Source organism: Macrobrachium rosenbergii, chromosome 41 (genome assembly GCF_040412425.1).
Source record: "Macrobrachium rosenbergii isolate ZJJX-2024 chromosome 41, ASM4041242v1, whole genome shotgun sequence".
NCBI lineage: Eukaryota > Metazoa > Arthropoda > Malacostraca > Decapoda > Palaemonidae > Macrobrachium > Macrobrachium rosenbergii.
In genome coordinates, this window is record NC_089781.1 from 7,942,118 (window position 1) to 7,964,702 (window position 22,585).

The following is a 22,585-nucleotide window of genomic DNA, read 5'->3' on the forward strand; positions in this document are numbered from 1 at the left end:
CTTAGGATTGGCAATGACTAATGATTTCTTATCCATCATTCGGGTATGCTGGCCGAAAGGCATACCGGTACACTCAGAAGAGCCCACATGCCGATAGAGGTAGGTAAAATATGACAACCGTAAACTTGGCCTATAACTGAAACAGACACAAATAAGAACCATCACTCTCACAGCCATACAAAATGTCTCATTAAACATGTTACCTACCTATGTGGGATTCAGCCTTTGCAAAGTAGGCTGCTTAGCGATGCAGAGCCAAACCGTAACAAGTCAAGACTTTTATAGCAATTTATCCATCAATTAATAAGGTACGTGCGTCACCGACGACACACTAAGCGCCATGATATAGCAGTTCTTCTACCTCGTACCTGGAATGGGCGAATCGTCGTACAGAAGTTCAGTCTTTCTCTTACAACTACTGTAAAATCAAAACATTTCTCTACAAATTTGTTTAATATTTTTAAGACAATTAATAAAAATAGCTCATATTTTTCTAACTACATCCCTTTTTCCCTTGATGAGTGTGGAGAATTTCCCTTATAACTCGAATGAGAGTTACTTGACATTCATATGTTTGTTTTTCATGAAGCAAAAGAATCATTATAATTTTCGTCTGGTACGTTGGTAATTGTTCTTATTCCACTACCATTTTACCTAACCATTATAGTAATATGATGTTAACATTTATGCTAAAATCTCGGTTTGTTGTAAATGAGATTGTAGTATGCCTTGCCAAGCCAGAAAATGTCTCTACGTTCCCATCTTTCTTTTTTCTTAAATGTGCTAAATTGAAAATACTATTATAAATGTCTCCTGCTGTTACTACAAGCATACAGTACACTAGCGGCTACGTTAATCTCTGACCTGACTCTGAGACTGTTTAAGTTGGGGGTCAATAAATTTAAGTTGGAGGTCAACATTTTGTTTGTTATATCAGCCAGCTCGGTAATGAATGTCCAAATTTTGTTGCAAAGACCTATATTAATGTTAAAATCACTGAAAACAATATTTGACATATCATAACTTGCCCTAAACGCCTCCTCATGGTTTTCAAAGTCATTTGCATTTCAAAAATTCTACGTAAGCTTTAAATACCACAATAACATTTTCAAAATGCCATTCATCAGGAATTTCATAAACAAGGAGCATTTTTATTTTTTTTTATTTGTATGGCTCTCTATACTCAATATTAAAATATTAAGACATTGTCATTTTTTACGCGAGTGCTTTGGAGCTGAATACTAGAAACTTTTATTTAGGTTTACCAGTACTGAGTAACACCTTGATTTTTAATGATGAGTAAGATAAATATTGATTCAGAGGCTAGGTTGTCTTTTTCAACATAGTTGCAGTCACCAACATCCATATCAGTGTCTGAGGTCGTCAACTGTTTCTGGGGAACATCAGTAGATCCAGGGGTACTTAAATCCTTAGAAGTACTTATGATAAAGTTGGAGACAAAACTGCCAGGAACCCTCAAGAAGACACCAATGGCCTTCCATCGAGCTCTTTCCTTTACCACTGATGCCAGTAAGAGCTGTCTTTCAAATGTCCACTCTCTACCATTTCCAAAAGGGGTGGCCTCCACATGCTTAGGTAAGCCCAAAGGGAACCCAAAAAAACTTGATAGGCTGAAAGTATTAAATGAATACAGTCATCCCGATTTTGATCATTTTGGCGGATAATCCACTCAAAATACCAAGAGTCTTATTCCCAGAAGCAAGCTCGCCCCTGGAATCTATAGGCCAGTTCCAAGAGATAGTCTTGTAAAGTCACCAATTCGGCGCCAGGATAATGCATTAAGTCTCCGCTGAGCTTGTTTTCTTTGGTGACTTCCCGTTTTCTTCAAGCTAAATTAGTCACGCCTAAAACGTGCCAGGTCACGCATTTTAATCATTTTTACTTTATGGTATTTATACGAATGTCACACATTGTGTATCACATGTTTCTTCATTCACAGGCATCAAGACTGTATCTATATTGTGTCTCTGTATGTTTCGTATTGTAATTCGTACTCGTTCACTGCATATTATTGTTTATTGTTTCGACCTCAGGTCACAGTCAATTCCATTGTCTCTCACGGCCCGGCGTCAGTCGGCCGCAATATAAGCCGCCTGGATCTGTAATAAATCAGCAGTAACCTTTACCTGCTCGTTTCTTTGACACCTTACAGTCTTTCCATAATGCATAAGTTACCCATTGCCCTTATTTCATGGATTATTATCACACAATATGAGGCATTACAATAATGTTGGCATATTACTTAACAGATGAGTAGCAGAAGACAGGAAAGCTGAATATTTGCTGCAAGATCCGACCTTGTACTCTCATTCTTTAATGTTATTTGGAGCATATTCCCATAACTGTAAGTATCTTTAGGAAAATTAGTTTTTTTATGCCATGAAATTCCAAACTAACTTAATTAATCGTATTTTTTTGTTTACTGCCTGTATAGATGTGCTTTATTTAACTTCACTTTCTAGACTTGAATATCGAGCATGTGCTGTCTTTTTCACCTCTTGAAATTTTTCTGCGGGTACCCAAGTCTCATCCGGTATCCGACAGACCGATAATTTTTATGTTAAAACAGTTAAGATTAATTGTCTATACCTCCTCAGATATAATTTCTAGAAATGCAAATCTAATTCGACGTCCATTTTCATGAAGCTTCATTTTATTTAACATCGGTACTCTGTCAGCTTTAGTGTCAATGGCTAGTTGCCGATTAATCCCGACATCTACACCTCTGTAGCTCCCAATATTCCTCGGCATTCTTTCTCTCTCGGTTAATAGTCAAGAGGAGCTATTTGTTGCAATGGTTGCTATCTAGAGATGACTAATTGGGCTGTGTTTGAGAAGAGTTCGCCCAATTACAAGGTTATCAGCAGCACAAAAATTACACCCAAGTGTCGTTCGTAGTCTCACCTAGACAGCAATCCTCATATTTCGTTCTGGTTTTTCTTCTATAATAGTCTGCAGTTATAAAGATAAAGTAATCATTTATATCTTCAGAGATTTTAGTCTATAGTATATAACACATATTAATAACCATACTTCACTCTTTTAGTTCAAATGTTATAAGCTGTTATTCACTGTTCACTTCTGCTGAGTCAGCTAGTGTGTTTTCTGCTTTTGGTGTTAAGATCGCATGCCTACTCCCTCTCTACCAATTCCATCATATCTTCCTAAATAAAAATATATATTACTTCCATCCAATCTAACTTTTCCCATTCTTTTGCACCTTGAGTCTCACGAAAAGCTATGTCTAAGCCATATCCCTAGAATTCATTTTTATCTATTTCATGTGTCTACTTTGATTCAGGGTTTTTTCCATTTTCAGTTTATTCTAGCAAGTTTTGAAAGGGAGAGTTTTAGCACTTTCATATGCTCAGGACTGGAGGCTATTTCTAAATTTTGCTTATTCATTAATGTGACTAAATGCAGTAAAAGATAACCACTCCTTGTAGTTCGCAGTTCTAGTTGACAAAAGCCAGTGACTCTTGCCATTGCCTGCTGGTTTTTAGTTAGTCGTCAACCAGGTGTCCAGGATTATCCCTCTTGCAGTGATTATTGATGCTCATACTGAGAAAAACCACAATCTTTTATATTTAATAAAACTGATATTCATTTACGTAACGGAACTGAGTTTGTAAGGAACGTTTATTTTTACGTTTGTGTCACATACCTCCAAACACCTTGATAACTTTCCGTACTTATTCTTATAGATACTCCTATGAGAATTAAAGACTGTGATGACATCCATTTTGTAAATTTGGTCGCGACAAGAGAACTCGCGACCAACAGAATCTTCGTAGGTAAAATAAAACGCCAGCTGTAGTGTTCCACTTCGTACGACCAGTGTTGCCATGGGTCAATTGTAACTCTTTTATATTCACTTTTCAGTGAGTACAGGATCAGGAAAATTGTATTCCATTAGTCAGTCGCATAAACAAAGCCGTGTTTTTCCTTCTCCTCTATCAGGGCCGTAGCCGGGGGTGGGGGAGCGGCCTGTAGAAACGTGGCCACGGCAGAACCCGCTCCAGCTGGGAGGTTCACTTTCTGAAAACGTCTGTCTAAACTGAGAAATTATCTGGACTTTTTCATCGTGCTTATTCGAATCTATGAATAATTTTTCACGTTTTCATTATGGTTCTTAGGTGCGATTACTAAGAGAGAATTTGGTGTGTTAATTGCTGAGAATACTCTCTCGACAACATCCTCTCCCCTCCTGCCCCACCCTTTATGTTTATATGTTATATATATATATATATATATATATATATATTATATATATATATATATATATATATATATATATATATATATATATATATATATATATATATATATATAGATAGATAGATAGATAGATAGATAGATAGATAGATAGATAGATAGATAGATAGATAGATAGATAGATAGATAGATAAAAGTATTCAGAAACACCGATTACCATTGCTAAGCACATTTTGAATATTTCTTAAATCCTTATTGTTGATTGTAATGAACAGCATTTAAAATGCGACGTTGCTAAAGCCATTACATGTGGATTTTTTGAATTAGGGTAAACCGCAAATCTCAATACATAATCTCAACTTCAGCCTTGACGTTTACATAATGTCATGTCTAAGACGGACAAATTTTGCTAAAGATAAAGTGTCTTTTTATTTTTGGGTGTTTAAATACTCTATGATCTTAGATTACATACTTTATCCAGAACCAACTCCTTCGTTCCGTCAGCTGGTTGTTTGAAGTTCATTGTGTTTCATACAGACACTTTTATGACGCAGCATTAGACCAACTCCATAAACTTTAAAGCAGTTGTTTCACATATATTACAAAGATTTTCTCTCATATAGAAGGATAATAATAAGTGATGAAATATATAAGATAAAAAATAAGATTTTATGTGATCATTCTGATAAGTAAAACAAGAACGTAGTTGAAATATTTTCTTAAAGTCGAAGGAAGAATTGCCATAGAAGAAGAAAATGTAAACAAAGCGGCTTGAAACTAGCAATAGAATATAGCAAAAATCAAAATATGGAACAACCACTTCGAAGTATACTGTCAACAGTGACATTCTTATTTGCCTCTTGTATGTAAACGAGATAAGTAATATTGCTTTTGATATGTATTTTTATGAGATTTGTGTTCTCTTTATATGCAATAGTCATACGAATCAAGAAACTGATTGCGATAGTTGGTATGCTGGTTACTACTTGATAACTTGTAAGTCGAACTCCAACTAAAGGCCAGAAAGTTGCCAAGCGAAATACGATTACACCAAGTGAAGGACTTGAAACTTTTGCGCATTTCCATTTGATATAGCCGCCATCATGAATAATAACGATGTAGAAATAAATGATGGTGAACAAGAAAATATAACTAGTGACGCGCAGAAACCGGACAAGATGTTCACTTTAAAGAAATGGAATGCAGTAGCTATGTGGAGCTGGGATGTAGAGTGCGACACTTGTGCCATTTGTAGAGTTCAAGTTATGGGTGAGTATGATAATGCATCGTAGGCTAACTGCTCTCGTAACTCTGATAGTTGACAAAATACCGGGTGGTTTTGTGTTATGGTTTGTGTGAGGGATGTAAAACGGGTCAAGGGATAGGAATGGTAGAGGCCTAAACAGTTGAAAAATTTTTTTTTAAGCAATCCAATTGTGGAAACCCTGTCCCCCCCCCCCCAAGTAACTGAATATCAGAAACAGATTGGTGGGACTAAATTTCCTTTTGGATATGTGGTCTGCCACTGGCATTAATCAATCAATCTGAACCTAGGCTAATCTTTTCTAGCCTAGAGCATTGTCCCTGGGTGTAACCTAACTTAAAGTGCCATAGCCTACCGTGACCTGGCTTGGACCATGATTTTCCCTCTCTGAAACACCCCCCCCCCAGTACACTTATCACATTCTGGGCGCTTAGAAAAAGTTACTTTTCATGCAAAAACGATTGGTGAGGCTAAATTTCTAGTAAATATAAGCAGCAGCTCCGCACAAACTATTTCCTTGGAAATTGATTTTTCCTATACGTTTAGGCCTAGTGTTGCTGATGAAGGAGGTGATGGTGATTATTGTTGGTCAATTATTATTAACCTCATATCTACCCATGGTTTGGTACCCTTTAGGATTGCAGGGTTTGGCAAGGTATTGGGAAATAGACTGGACTGCTATGTTGTTATTATGGAATGGTTCCGTGCATGCACAAGTCATTGGGGAGCAGTATGTTAAGCCCTAGACCCACCGTTGAAGGAAGCTCCACATTTTACGAAAAGCTCCCCTATAACACTGTTCATGCGCAATAGCATTCCAGGTTGACCAACATATAACTTATGAGGTTAATTACAGTATAATTACAGTTGATCAACAAAAAATAACGGTAAATTCTTGATAAGCAATCAAAATACTATAGGAAAAGTCAATTTCCAAAGTAATACCCCATGCAGAGCTATTGCTTAGGCTAGTTCTACCAAATTTCCATTTTGACATGTGGTATAGCAAATTGGAGGGAGTTAACCAGGTAAGTTTTCGCAAGGAGGCGAAATTACCAACACCTGCCCTTGTCTCCCTACTTTGCATACTACAGGTTGACCATCACTAATCCAGCATCATTGGGACCTGGAGGGTGCCGGATTAGCCATTTATTAGGCTAGAATACACGAAACCCAGTAGCTAAGCACCTCATCTTAGAATTGAAGTATCCCATAAATCAGTACAAGTTGGTTAATAAAGAAAAGACAGTTATCAAATACAGGTAGTACTCGAGTTACGATAATTCGACATATGATATTTTGAGTTTACGATGGGGTTAGCAATAATTAATACCGATACGAAAATATATAGGAAAAAATATTTTTAGATTTCATGCAGGCGCAGGCAGCGAGAGAGACCAACTTACAATAGAGCAACTTCTTTTCCTCCATCTCTTTATTCCATCTGCTACTTAAAAAAGTAAAAGAGAATGATAAAAGTATTGTTAGTAATGTTATACTCTTGCGTAAATGCGTACAGCCATAAACAACCGAACAGGAAACTGTTGTTTTGCTAATAATCGTATCGGATAACAGCTGTTGTGCTTGTATTTCAACCATCGTACGGTAATACACAATTACTCTAGTTATGTTACAAATGACATTAAGTACTGTACAATAGGACTGATATATTTTTTACACTATACCCTTATTTGGAGAAAAGATCAGCAGGGAAATATACTGCTACAGTAACTTTAAGCTGCAAGTTGTGGCTGAAGCTGAGAAAACAATGTTAAAGCTGCCAATGACTATAAGTTATCATGCATCGGCAACATGGATGAAACTCGACCGTAAATAAAACTGGAGAGAATGTATTTTAATCAAAACTACTGGGCTTGAAAGAATACAAATTACTAAAATCTTTTATCGGCGTGAAAACACGCCGATAAAAGATAAATACGTAAAGCTCGTATCATGATGAAATCAAGAGAAAATAGCGAACGGAATCTTGATTTATTTCACACAAAACAAACATTCCCCCAAAACAGCTAGCCGCGATTCCCGAGAACGTCATATATTAACGAGTTTCACAATGAGACATTTAAGTTATATTTCGACTTAAAAACACTTAACACTTTGTATAACGAAAAATATCCTCACCCCAAATAAATAAAGTATCCATATTAATTTACGCTAACTAGAAGCAAGAAATAAACACTGCGATACCGATTCCCAAAACAAAACATTGATCGCAATTTATAATACAATTGGAAACACTGTAGTAAAGCATAACTTTTTAAAAGATCCATGAAAAAGATGCACATTTGTTATGTTGATGTTTGTATAATACTGTTAATATGTGAATAGAGTTCAGTATAATGTAGGCTAGGCTACCAGTTTGTTGATGCAGCACACTGCGCCACGAAATCGAAGCGCCGGAGCGAGTTAAGCGCAGCGACCGGAAATTTGAAAATTAATGCAGAAACATTGGAAATTACTCTAGCTGAAATTTGTGCCGGATTACTGATTGTTCCGGACTACTGATTGCCGGATTAGTGATGGTCAACCTGTACCTTTTTTTTTTTTTTTTTTTAATTTTAAGTCATCTCACTTTTATTTAGCAAGGAGAATTTTTGAAAGAGATCAAGATTTTTCTAAGTTCATAAATCTCATGAATACATACCACAGGAAGCATTGTGTGTGTGTGTGTGTGGCAGGGGGTTTGTGAAAATCAGGATGATAGGGGGATGCCTTGAGTCGCTAGATATTTAACCAATCACTAATACAGATGTGATTGGACCTTGGTTCTTGCAACCTTTAAGTTATCCAAAAGCTTTGTTGTGATTATTATTTACACACTTCATTGTGTTTGCCGGAAGAAGCCTCTGAATTGTGTGGAAATTATACTCCATACATTAAGTTCTGTTGAACTGACTGCAAAATAACTCTCCCTTTTGTTTTCCTTGTAATAAAGCTGTCTATCCAAATTCTGAGATCATATGTAGAAAACAGACTTGATTAGGCCTATCAGCTGATCAGTGTGAAGATATAAATTTGTTCTCCCATTCAGTTCAGTTGACAAATGTGGTTGTTCTTACAGGAGTACAAACTATTGCCTTTTATGTTAGAGTATTCCTCACTGTGAACTAGAATTGGTTGTTAAAACATGGTAACAAGGTAATTAACTGGTGGCGGGGGGGTGATTAGGGAGAGACCCCCACATGCCGTCCATACTGTAATGAAAGGTTGCCATTGAGTGAAGACATCTTGTGCTACAGGTGACTGCCAGGTTGAAACTCCTGTCATGTCATCATTTTTATTATATGTACAGTGTTTGTACTTTTAGTTCAACATAAACTTGATTGAGGAAAGCGTACAAGGAAAGGTTTAAAGGAAATAAATTGGTGTTTACCTGCTTAATGGCCTTGTTAGTGTAACCAGTTTTTTACTGAATTGATGCTAGGAGTGTGTTGGTGGGTTTTCTTTGCAGTGGAGAGGTTCAGCAGAACAATGGAAGGCCAAAAGATTTTTGTCAGGGTCTTCAAAGGTGATGAGGCTACTTCACCCTCAGTATTGCTAAGTGTTTTAGGCTCCTCTCTTTCTCTCTCGCTCTCTCTTCTGCTATTGTGAGTGGGTTACACTTGTGGGGTAGGCAACCACCCCACTTTCTCCAACAGTGCCAGCCAAGGTCTTCATGTTTGGTACTGTAATGAACACAGGCTGTACTCTTCTGACACTGCTTCCTGAGAAGAGTGCAACTTGTGAATGGAGTAAGGTGAAGAAATACAAGAGTATATCGTCTCCCTCATCATTGTTTGCTTCTTTTTCCTTAAGTACAACTTGTGAATGGAGTAAGAAGAAATGCAAGAGTGTATCATCTCCCTCATCATTGCTTGTTCTTCCTTTCATCACCATCATCAGAAGAGGTCTTGGAAGTGCTCCCACAAGAAGTTATGTCAAGCACTTTGATCAGATGCTTTCCTTCTATGTGGGTTGGCAACAGTAATTGTTCACCCGTGGGGGGCAGGGCGACTGCTGTTGGTAGGGTTTACCCAGGGTTTGAGTGTGCTCATGAACCATTGTTTCTCATTTACTTCTGAGAAGCAAGGACTGTCCCAGACCCCCATTTCATACTTCGGCTGAGAAGTGCCGAATGCTACTTCGTGCCTCAGCTGTAGCTGAGGAGAGTAAGACTTATGGACAGAGTAAGACAAAAATTCTCAAGCACATATCATCCTCCTCGTTGTTGTTGTTGTAGAGCTCTTCTTCCTCATCTTCTTCTGCTTCATCCTTCTATGGAAAGAAAATGAAGAGGTTTTGGAAACCCTCCCCCAAGTTCTGTCAGACTTCAATTGAGCGCGTTTCTTCTAATTGGGATATTAATGGCATTCACTCACCTTCAAGTGGGACATCTTCCATAGTTAGGGTTGACTTGGTTCCTTGAGCATGCTCAAGAACCACTCTTTCCGAAATGCAAGGACTGTCTCAGACTCCTCCCCTGTTCACACTTCTGTTGAGGTGTGCGGGGAAGTCTTGCTCAGCATGTGTGATTCACGGATCGTGTGCATGCAGAGAGAAGACCCAGGTGACAGGTTACTCCTGTACGAAAACAGCTGGGTATCCTTTTGACCTGTATGGGCATGATCATGCAAACCACTGGGTGGTGTCTGGTGTGTCTAGAACCCCGTTGTATGTATACATGATCCCTTGATTGTGCACATGCAAGGGGTTTATATGTAGGATGTCACTGCATAATAACATATCATGAGAAACTGTTACCATGCAATCATGCAGACACTTGGATACTTGAGGTGCTCAATATTTGTCTAAGATTCCCAATACGCACATACATGATAGCACACTGGAGTGCATAGCTGTAGCTTCTGGGTCTGTTTTGTCTGATTATGTTTAGGTCTATGAGGAAGTGGACCATGATTTTGAGTGGTTTTGAGTCAACTTCAGGTAATTACTCAGCAGTGAGTACCACTAGGTCTGGTTGTTTGTGTCCTTGGTCTAAGGGTGCTCACCAGGGCAGAGTGGTGTGTCATCCTGTCTTTCAGGAGAGGTTCCAACTCCTGCTTTGGGAAGTCAGGACCTGAAGGCACTTTTTCAGATCCCTTTCAGGCAGAGCTGGAACAAACAGAAAGATTGTTTGGTTAATTGTGAGCTAAATGATCTCGGGGAAGTAACCACTATCACTTTGTCAGGCCTATATCATTAATAGAGCATACTCTAGGGTTCACGCAAAAGGGGGATCAGTCGTTCTTGACTGCTGTGGTTGCTGCTTGCTCATGGTGTCTTAGATCAGGTTAACAGTCTGTTCTGTGGATCAGAAGGTTCCCTTCTGTCAAGCCCAGTGCTTGGCCTATGGCCTAAGTCCCATAGTCCACTCAATTCCCTGCTGTCAAGCAGATCGAGCAAACTCCTTCCCCCGCCATTGACATGCTAGAGAAAATTCTCCATGCCTTCTTGGCAGAGGATTCAGGAGCCATGGTCTCCTTCCAGACAACATCAGGGCTCAACTTATCACTGAACATGCTTGTTAACTTTGCTGTCGCTAGTGTTTCATCCGAGGATGAAAAGGTGAAGTTCAGGAAGATGCTGGTGTTAGGAGGAAAGGTGTTGACTTTCCTCTCACATCAGAGCACCAACCTTTGGGTTAACTTTTTCTAGGGAGAAGACAACAAGGTGTATTCTCTTTTGCAAGACAATTGTGGACTGAGAATAGTGTTCTGTAATGGAACAATTCATTTCTGGGAACTTTCTTACTCATTCTGAAGGGTAAGGCAAGGGAGCTGGTGAAGGAGAAATGCATACACACTGTGGTTTCCTTGAAGCCCTCGAGGGCAATGAAGGCATCTGTAGCGAAGCCTTTGGGGTTGGCCAAACCTGTTTAAAGTATCAGGAGTACCTTCCATCCAGGAGACTGGGACAAGGAGAAAAGGTAGGAGGGAGATCCCTGTCATACTTTTGGACAGTGTGGCAGAAACAGGATGTGGAGCCTTGCACAGTCTGTGTCTTTCAGATGGTTACAGAGTACTTTCAGATGGTTACAGAGTACCCTAAGTCCCAATGCCCCCCCCCCAACATTTCATTGTTCAGTTGCTGTATCTGTCTTACCATCTTGGATCCATAGAAGCTCTGTCTCTGTTAGCCAAGAAGACTGCACTAGAAGTTATTGTCAGCCAGTCTCAAAGGTTTTATAGTTGCTTGTTCTTAGTGCAAATGGTGTCTTGTGGCTACAGGTCAGTTATCAATCTCTCTTTGTTGAACAAGTTTTTCATTCAGGCCCAGTTAAAATAGAAACAACAGGGTACACATAGGATTCCATCAGAGAGGGAGACCTCTTGCTTTTGGTGTAACTGAAGGACATTTGCAATATTTTCAAGTGCCCATCCATTAGTACTCCTCCTGAAGGTATCTCTGTTTTGTCTGCAACAGAAAAATTTATTGGCAACAACCCCTCAGCTGTTCATGCGGGTGTTGGCTTGGGCATGTTTGCAAGGTATGTGCATGATGTATTATATGGATTATTGCCTAGTTCTGGCATCTTCAGAGGCACAGTTGCTTTGGAAGAGAGATTGCTTTATCATATTCTGTCATTCCTTTGAACTCTCATGTCAGCAGGCTAAGGCAGCTTTTAGCACAATTCCTGTTGCAACCAGCTCAGCCTGGAAGGTTATCCTCAGTCAACTGTCATCTCTTGAGAAGCTCGTCTTGCATGAGCAACTCCACCCCTGTTCATTCATTGGCAGCTAAAATGACATTGGTTGGCCTCAAACAATATCCCATTATCAGGGAGGATCTTGTTTATTGGCTGGAAGACAGGAACCTCCTTATGGGAGTTCCCGCAAACTTTCCTTCTATGGAGATGCTTCTGTTTTTGGATATATTAAGGAGGTGGGACACACACTTGAGTGGCATGTATGTTTCAGGTGTATAGACAGAGGAAATATGAGAGATTTGGAAATACAATCTGTGCTAAGAGTCATGCAAACATTCCAAGAAGTGCAGTGGGTCACCTGTAATGTTGATGAGTGACAGCATGACTGTAGTGGCATACACCAACAATGGGTGATTCACCATGCCATCTAGCTGATAGCTAGGTACCCTCTGTGCAGGAAGAAAGTTTGTCAGAACAGCTCAACTGCTAGGGGCAGGTAGTGGCGACAGAGTAGTCCTTACACCCTTTGCACGGCAGAAAGGTTGTTTGAGCTATAAGGAACACCAGTTATCAATGTGTTTGCTACACAGCTAACAGAAAACTCACAGTGTTCTGTTCTTTGGTGCCAGATCCCTGGGTCTCTTTGGGAGAAACCTGGGACAACATGGACTTTTACATCTTACCTCCATTCAGCCTGATAAGCTGAGTGATCAGTTAAGTGTTATTTACACTGGCACTCAGAGGGCTTGGTAGCACTTCATTGGCTCCATGCCAAGTTCTTCCCAGTCTGCTGTCTCTGATGGACCAGGAACTGTAGGCTGTTCATCAGTCTCTCCCCTCGGAATGAGTTACTTCACCAATTCACCAAATTCTGTTAATAATGGAAACCCCCATGTTACTTGTTAGCTTGTGTCAGAGAGGACAGCTTTATGCTTTTGATAGATATGAAGGATGAGAATTTCCAGATACCCAACTGTCAAGGCTAGTAAGTACCTCCACTTTGTTTGCAACAGAACAATCTTATCAGTTCAAAGTGCTTTGCTTCAGACCATTGGCTGCTCCAGAGGTGTTCTTTTCATTTGCTCAGGAACTGCAGTTACATTATCTCAGTGATTGACTGATACTGGCATTCTCCCAGATACAGTTGCTGTAGATTTGGGATTTACATGATTGATTTCTTTTGTTGAATTCTGGGAATCATGATAATCTGGGAGAAGTCTGACCTCCCACCTAAACAGCAGACAAAGTGTTTAGATGACAGAACCTCCTTGTGCAGGTTCTGCTGAACTCCCCCCCATATAAAGATGCTTCTGACCTTGGATGCATCAAAAGAGGAGTCAGGTGCACACCTGAGTGATTTGTTCATCTTGGTTGTGTGGACTTGAGAAGATTCTCATCTGTACATCAATATTCTAGAGGTTGACAGTGCTTAATGGCACAGCAAACATCCAGGATCGGATGATATGACACTGTCATGTTGATGATATGAGCGACAACTCCAACTGTAATTTTCAGTGTCACCAAGAAAGGGGTTACTCTCTATCTGTCCCTCTTCAGGTTAGCAAAGCAGGTGTGTAAATGGATGGTTTACCACACCCTAGAGTTATTGCTTACATGCATCCTGTGCCCAGGAAATGTATTTACCAATCACCAGTCTTAGTGCAGGTCAGTGGGATACAGAGGTCTCTACACTCACACTTAGCAGAAAAGCTGTTCAAGCTTTGGGGGACCCCACTAATCATCGTGTTTACCACATAGCTAAATAGGAAGCTTCCAGTGTGCTGTTTACCATTTTCAGACTCCTGGGCTGTTTTGGAAGACACCATCCAACATCCTTTGGAATTCTTTAGTTTTTCCAACATTTAACAGATCTGTCAACTGATCAATCAATTGTTAGTTACTCCCAGTTTCAAAATGATCCTGGTATCCCAATATGCTGGATCATCTTGGTCAAATTGTCAAGAGAGCTACCCCAATAGCCCACATCTGCTGAGGTACCACCAGTTTATGAAGAGTTCACAATTCATGGCTGGAGACTGTCTAGCATCTGGGTGAAAGCGGCTTTTATCACAGCATTAAATGGGTGATGTAGGTACCGTCAGGAGGTCAATAACAGGTGTCTACATCTCAAGATGGGCCATCTTCTGTGTTTGGTGTCATCAGAGGGTTATCTTCCCAGTTAGAACATTATTCAGCTGATTGTGGAGATTCTAGTTTAGCCTACCTGTGCTGAGATGAGCTGCTCAGCCCTTTCCCAAGTGTTATGGATTAAGGGCTTGGATCTCCCTGCCTCAGTAGAGGTTACCACACTCTCTGTGAACTTTGAACAGTCTTGCCTGCCTTACAAACTCAGGCCTCCAGAGTGAAATATAACTCTAGTCCTCTGTAGCCACATCAGTCATTGTAAGAGCCCATGAGGGAGGCTACAGACAGATATTTCACATTTAAGACCTAGCTAGCCTTAGCAATGGTGAAGAGAGTAGATTAATATCATAGTCCTACTTGATCTGTCACTTGGTTGGATTGATTCCTGAGTTTGTTGCAAAATCTCAGTTCCTCTCAATTCCTGACAAGAGTTATTTGTCTTTCTTGATCCCACTGCTGTGAAACAGTGTAGTTGATAAGTGAGATGGGATATTGTTATGTCCAGTGTGGGTTTTATGGTACTACCTGTGCACCACTTGACAAGTTAGGACCAAATGTTGACATTTTTTCATAGTACTATTAGGCACAAGAAGGAAGCATCCAAGAATAACATATCCTTTTTGCTTCAGCTGATCATCAAGCTGACATACAAGTCATCTGGTGAGGGGAACAACTTTTTACCCTGTGGGATGGCTCACAAAGCCAGGGGCATTGTTCTGTTTGTCATGTTCACTAGATCAGGTGCTAAGCATCACCAAATCACAACACTAGCCAAGACTAGCCTTTAAAGGGATTTTTCCTTTTCACATAATGATGGCAGGTGTCTGGCAGTGCAAGATTTACCCTCATTTTACCTTGGACACCTGGTGAAGGCCTGAGGTTGTTTAGCCATCCAGGCTCTTCTTTCTCTCCATGAGGCAGCAATTGCTGGAATCATGTAAGGTGCAGGTAAGGTGTAACACCCTCCACTATTCATTTTGGCAAAGGGTTGGGCCGGTGGTGAAGCTATCATCAGGACACATTATTTTATATAAGTAACTTTCCAAGAAATTACATAGCTATATTTCCACTCGAACTGCAGCTTAGATTCAAAATTTCGCAGGTAGCGCTTCAATATAGTTTGTGTAGGTGATCAGCCCATCCCACTAACGGAATATTGGAATGACCTAGCAGACAGTCCTCACTCGTTTCCTGCCGTCTGTGGTGAAACACCTGGTCTGGCGGCAGCTTTATTTATTATTTTCTGGTTATTTTACCAGATGCCGATGGAGGATTCTTTAAATCAGTCATCGGAATGCGTATATTATAGCCTTCAAGCTGAAATCTTTCAGGATGAGTTTTTCTTATTTGAGTCATCAATGAGCCGCTGGTAAACGATGCCATTTGCATTTATGATTTGTTTAGTGGTTAGGCTTCTGGTGGCGGCGCCGATAATAGTTTTGCCTTAAAAGTAATTCTCGGATGTTATGACATTCTGGTATAAAAGTATACTGTTGTATGTTAAGACTTTTCATTCGACCATAACTTTGGCAATTTATGAATTGTTTTCCTGCTATAAACTACTAGCGAGACGCCGATAATAGTTTTGTTTTAAAAGTAATTCTCGAATGTCACGACAATCTATTATAAGAGTAATTGGTTTATGCTAGGCCTTTTCATTACCCAGAACCTTTGCAATTTATGAATTGTTTTATGGCCTTAAACTACTAGCGAGCCATCGATAATAGTTTTGCCTTTAATTCTTGGATGTTACGGCATTCCATTATACGAATAAAGTAATCAGTGTATGTTACGCCTTTTCATTAGGCATTAACTTTTGCAATTCATGAATTGTTTTCCGACCATAGGCTACTGGCAAGACACCGATAATGGTTTTGCCTTAAAGTAATTTTCCGATGCTGTATTACAACTTTCCATTATTTTTTCATTTCATTAGGTCTGTAACTTTTGCAATTATGATTTATTTACTCGACTTATGCTTCCTGTAAGTCTCCAGTAAATAAATTTTTTTACTTAACCTTTACACTTTCCTTTGCAGAACTGAAAGTAAGGCAGAAAGTAGTAAGGAAAGAATTGGGGGTTTTGTTGGCTGCTACAAGTAGACATTCTCAACAGCTAAGAACCAGCTCACGCACTTTCCGTTGCAGAACTGAAAGCATTAAGGCAGAAAGTAGTAAGGAGAGAATTGGGGGTTTTGTTGGCTGCTATAAGTAGACATTCTTGACAGCCGAGAACCAGCTCACGCTAGAAGCTACTAGCTTGCTGGCACCGATCTTGGGCGCCAGCTTCGCCCCCAGCACCCTCTCTCATGTGCTTGGCCCCAGCGCTGGCACCCTGGCGCCAATTCTCTCCTTCTACTAGCCTCTTGCCACTTGCTCCTGCACTTGTCTCCCTTGCTTCCTATCCATACCTCTGCCAGTCTTGTGTCTTGGTTAACAGATGTTAACCTTGTTATAGTGAAGTCTATTGCAGTGGAGGAGGTGGCTACTCATTCCTCGATGCTCCTAAACAGAAGGTCCCTGTCAAACTCTGCACAATTCCTGGGAGGAGGCAAACTGGAAGTCCAAGGGTGGTCGGGTGGTTCCATACGGGTAGTCGCCCCCTCAGTCGAGCCTGTTGTGGTCCTGGGTATCGGCAGACAGCCACTGGAAAGGCATCTTGATGGATGTGTAGTGGAGGAGGTGGGTATCGGCCCTATCAGATCTCCTAAACCCAGTCCCTGTCAGACTCCCCAAACCTGGAAGGAAGCATACTGTCGGTCCATGGGAGTCCGGAAGGGTTTTGCCAAGCCTGTTGTCTTCAGGTCTTGACGGACAGCCATTGAAAAAGCATCCATAAAGATATGCTTGTTTGACCATAGTGTTGCCAATGGCATTTTTCGGGTTATGGATCCCATTGTGAACAGGAGGCTCCATTGACACTTTCTTGATCCCAGTATGGATAGTTATGGATCCCAGTACAGTACAGAATAGTGGCGCCGATGGCGCTTTTAGGATTTATCTCAGTCATTGAAAAGATATATCTCCCAGTTTTGGTGTGCCAGTATTTGTCATCATTGCTCTCTGAATCTGGACGGAATTCGAGTGCCCAAGTTCCCAGCTCCCAAGTTCCCAGCTCCCAAGTTCCAAGCTCCCATCTTCCGAGTGCCAAACTTCTGAGCGCACAGTTTCCGAACGCCCAATGTCGGAATATAGAGTGTCCAAGTGTTCTGTGTCGAAGCACCCAGTGTCTGAGCGCCCATCTTCCAGTCCCAAGCAAGTTGTGCATGACACTTTGGTGACAGAGAGCCAGTCTTTGATGTGGCATTCCTCATCCAAGTTGTCAGAGCACCCTGCAGCCGAGCAGCCAGTTTCTGAACGTACAGTGTCCAAGTGTTCTGTGTCAAAGCCCCCAGTGTTTGAGCGCCCATCTTCCAGTCCCAAGTGAGTTGTGCATGACACTTCGGTGATAGAGAGCCATTCCTCATCCAAGTTGTCCTAGCACCAAGTTTCCGAACGTATAGTGTCCAAGTGTTCTGTGTCGAAGCACCTAGTGTCCAAGCTGCCCATCTTCTGAGTGCCGCTACTTCTTTGCTTTTCTACATCGGTTTCACCCACTCCTGTGCTTCGTTGGAGACCATTCAGCGCCAGCTTAGTAATTTGTTGGACCTGTTACACTGTCCACTGAAAGTCCAGTGTCCAAGTGTCCAGTGTCAGACCACCCAGTGCCAGAGGCTCAGCACCTTGGATTGTTTTCGTGCCCTGTCATGTATGGACTTGGACAGTTATGGTTTTAGAATTTTTTCCGCTCTTGTTTTGTATTCTCTAGAAGGAGATCTCTGGTGCTCTCTTCTACTGTGAGATTCCTGCAGATGCAATGGGCCATTGCTCCCAAATGACGCCATTCTGACACTAGTTTCGGAGCGCTGTACACTATTTCTTGTACTCAGATCCTGATGATGAGCTGCTGTCTCTTAGACAGTAAATGAAGGTCAAGAGGGAGACGATCCAGACAGTTTTTTCACCCATTCTCCAGGACGATTGGATAGGACCTCGGATATGCAGGGAGCATTCTTCCAGATACCCGTCTGAACTCCATAGAGTTTTTTAGTTACATCTTTCCAGACAGGACTCCCCAGTCGGAAGTCTGTGCTTCGACCTCTCCCAATTCCTAGCTCTTCCTGCATTTGACTTTGCTTTTTGTCTGGGCATAACTTCAGTCTTTACATGTTGACTGACCTCTTCATTACTTTTGAAGAAAAGGTCCTGAAGGCTCTGGACAGTATCCTTTACCAGGACAGGGAAACATAGTCAGACACCTCCGTGTTGTTTCTTAGCCCAGGTTTCTTTAGTTGGACCTTCAGTGGTGGCTGCCCGAACATGAGTTGTGCCAGGGAATTCCTTCTTCTGCTGAGCCTAGTTTTGGTCTTTTTCTCAGCACCTCAGATGTAGGTCAAAGGAGCCCACTTGAGGAACCGGGAAGATGTCCAGGACTCAGTCCCCAAGAAGAACAGAACCTTCACTTATACTTTGGAGAGCTTAAAGCATACATGGCCATCAGAAGTTTGTCCTTCCCATCATGGCCTTTCAATTTCCTGAGTTGTCAGGATCTAATTACTGTATGAAGCAAGCCAAGCCTCTTCAAGGAACCTTCAGCATGATCGAGGAAGCGCTAGACACTCTCAGGCTCAGTTTCCAGTTACACTCTTAGCCCGTTCTGGCACTGGTAATGTGAACCTGCTACAGTTGTTGGTGGACTCTTCAAGATCTTTCCCCCAAACTGTGTCTTCTCAGATAACCTAGCTTCAGAGATACTACAAAGGCTGATCCACTCTTGCCCAGACAGGCGCCGGACTGTCTGGCAGATTGTCTTTCGAAGAGTCTTCAAGACGTGTTGCAGAGGCTGTTACAAGATTCAGAAGTCACCCTCTTCCTCTGTCTCCCAGACGTAGTGGTCGTCTTCCAAAGCTGGCGTCTCGGACTCTTCGTCTCTTCTTTTAAGACATCTCTGACCCTGCTGCAGATTACCTTCTTGTTTCTGAGAAGATCTAGGATCTCTCGAGGTAGCAATCTACGCTTATCTCTGGTTTAGCACAGAGACCTGGATCTTTCATCTCCTCAACGACCTCTCAAGCCCTTTTCACGCCCAGCTAGGAAGCAAGAGATGTGTTTTCCTCGTTTCTCCTTTGAATTTAGCCAAGAACGAGGATCCATCCATGACCTGGATCCATTCTTTCTCCCTTAAAGCATAATGGACATCCTTGGCTTCCAGGAACTCTGTCCAGCTCCCGAATTCCTAACTCACCTGGTTTCCAGCTTGCGTAACACCAGCTACAGCCTGACACCAGTGCATGCTCCAAGCACCCAGGAGCGCTTACCACCTCTGGGGGAAAGAGTGAGCTCTCTGTCCAATTGGAGTTTTTAGGTATTTACCTGAGCAGGACTTGATAATCAAGTCAGTACTGTATCCATATTCTAAGTTGTTTAGATGGTTACAGAAGCCATTGGTCCCTTGCTCACATATATGACAGGGAACATGACATATCCAGGTGGAGAGTCAACTTTTTTAGACTCAGACCTATGTGATAAGTAATTAAATCCAGTAAGTTGAGGTGACACTTTTAAAACTTGATATTTTTTCTTACTTATATTGCTGTTTATATAAAAGCTTGGCTTTTAGGTTAGTGACCTTTTAAGGTTATTTGAAAGATATATACAGCTGTACATGTAAAATACATTCATAAATCATTAGGAATGGTTTTCATTTCTTACTGTAATTGTTTCCTTCTCAGAAAAATATTAAATGTAATATAGTATGCATAATGAGACAGTACGGAGCTTATTATTAAATTCTTGCAGTAGATTGAACTTTGTTTCAATACTGTAGCCTGAGTGCACAGAATTATTTTGTAATCAGTCCTGTACACATGTAAGAACAAGTTATGACTGAAAGTGTTGTCTTTGGCTTTAAGTAAGTGATTCCTGTACAGCAAATATATTGGTATAAATCAAACAGTAATTTTCAGTGCTTCATTATTGTCTTAATGAATTTTTTTTTTTAAATACTAAAAATCACACGCCTTCATTTTGGCTGTTTTACATTTCAGATGCTTGCCTACGATGCCAAGGAGAAAATAAACAAGATGACTGCGTTGTTATTTGGGGAGAATGTAATCACTCTTTTCATAATTGCTGTATGAGCCTGTGGGTGAAGCAGAATAATCGTTGCCCTTTATGTCAGCAAGAATGGTCTGTTCAGAGAGTAGGAAAATAATTTTTTTATTATGTAGAAAAAATTTTATCTTCCCTTGTGCAAAACATGTATTGGTTTATAGAATGAAATGTGTGTTTTAAGTTGTCTTTCATAATTTATGCTCTATATTGAATTTTCTCATATTTTAGATTAGCTAATTGGACATTATTGTTTAGTTATTGTTTTTAAGTAATTTTTTCAGTACTTTATCAAAATTCCCTTACAAGAAACTCTGCTGTTACATTACTGTATAGACTTTTTCTCAGTCATTGTTGTAATTTCAGTATTTGTTTTGTAGAATTTTTATCATACAACACCAAATAAAGGTTTTTAGTATGGATGTGAAGTGTTATTCAAGCTATTTTAGAATCCTTAGATGTAATCTGAAGGCTGAAAGAAAGAGTCTAAAGCTAATAAGAACTCTAGTTTCATAACTGTTGTTATTTTTTTTATATATCATCCTGAATGGAGGAAGTAGAATCGGATGTGCTGCAGATGTGGTTTGGCAAGACATTCAATACCTACTTGAGAGGGATGATAAACATGCTGAGGCAGATACTGACTCCTTGGAGTAAGTACCCTGTAAATCATTTGTGTTTCATTGATGACATGCTGAATTATGAAGTGATATCAAGAAGGAAATAAGAAAAAGTGTAGTAACAAGTGGATTGAGTAGAAGAAGTTTTGAATCATGGAATAGTATCCCCAAAGGAGTGGAACAAAATTATATTGTGATTGTCTTAGGCTTGAAATTTTTCCAGTGGGTACATGGGCATGTCAAGAAAATAGAGATTTTGAAAGAGATTGGGCTACCATACGCTGTTATCATTGGGAATGTCATTTTACAAGGCAAAAGTTGCTGAGATGTGTGACTAGAAGCTGGAAAATATACCACATGGATCTCAGAGAATGAGTAGTCTTGACCTTGTTATGAGAAATGGAGATGAACAACTGGGAGAAGGAATAGATATGCAAGTAGCTGAACAAAGATGTTGAAGTAGACTTCTAGATGCAGATTTGTACAGGAACTACACAGGACATGAAGAGAATGTGGAAAACACAAATAACCATAAAAACAAAACCGGAAGAAAAATTATATGTGGTTAAGATTGTTGCCAAATGTTAGATAGATAACTTTTATTCCTTCATAAAAAGAGAAATATGCTCTACTTCTCCCATTCTTTTCTCATATTGATGTTATTTAAGTTGTTAGAGCAGTAATGTACTGAGAAGTTTATCTTTCACGTTAATTCTGTGTATTGCACAGTGTATAGATTTTCATTGTGATATGCAGGATTTAGGGGTAAGGTTTGTTTTGCGCCATTTTTCATCTAATTGAAAAAATATTGCTGTAAAAGAAATAAAAAAACTTTCATAGTTTTGAAGATACAGTTAAGTTCACTCCTTTCAGTTAAAATAATCCACTGTTATGGCATAACTGTTTTTCTGTGGAACTTAGATCAGAGCCTCCTTCAAGGTCCAAAGATCCAGTGAAGAGATGATTGAAGGAAGATTCCTATGAAATGTCTGGAAGAGTGGTGAACAGAATTTTGAACACTAGAGATGTATGGAGTGAAATGTAGAGGTATCAATATCTGGGTGACCCTAGAATAATCATCCCTGACCAAATAAGCATTTGTATGAACATGAGCTGGATCATAAACTCATTGCTATCTACTTGTGTCTGGAACCCATTAATGAAAAGAATAAAATTATTTGCCTTCCATGGATATAGTATAAGTTTTTTCAGGTGTCAAGTCGACATTTTTGTGAAGGAAAATTTCAACCATCCCAACTAATGTATAATCTTGTGATGATATATGAGTCTATTCATAAAACATATATCTGTCCAGAGTTAGGAGTCTATATCGTAAGCCAGGTAACAGACTTTAGAAGACTGACTATGAAAGACTTGCATCAATGGAATGTCCAGTCTTTTAGCAAAAATTTATATGTGCTTCAGAGTTTGGTGCCTGGTCCCTTGCTCTTTATTATCTATATATATAAGTGACTCAGACTTCTGGTTGACTTGCAAAATAAGCAATAAGGCTCAGAGCAATTAGATG

At 40.1% G+C, this 22,585-nt stretch overlaps 2 protein-coding genes across 4 annotated transcripts in view; one reads left to right on the forward strand and one right to left on the reverse strand.

Moving 5' to 3' along the window:
* The window catches only part of LOC136826595 (uncharacterized), a 58,817-nt gene extending 58,418 nt beyond the window's left edge, over positions 1-399 (reverse strand). For 2 of the 3 annotated variants that reach the window (XR_010849658.1, XM_067083827.1), the window contains exon 1: positions 208-399. The gene's annotated coding sequence lies outside the window, so the exon portion shown is untranslated. The remainder of the gene's footprint in view (positions 1-207) is intronic. The other variant, XM_067083828.1, reaches the window with a different exon arrangement.
* Positions 400-5,062: 4,663 nt separating this feature from the next.
* On the forward strand, positions 5,063-20,859 carry Roc2 (Regulator of cullins 2). The gene is made up of 2 exons (XM_067083829.1): positions 5,063-5,505; positions 20,374-20,859. Exons 1-2 carry the CDS (start codon positions 5,340-5,342, stop codon positions 20,538-20,540), a joined length of 333 nt encoding a protein of 110 aa, XP_066939930.1. The 5' UTR covers positions 5,063-5,339; the 3' UTR covers positions 20,541-20,859.
* Positions 20,860-22,585: the final 1,726 nt, after the last annotated feature.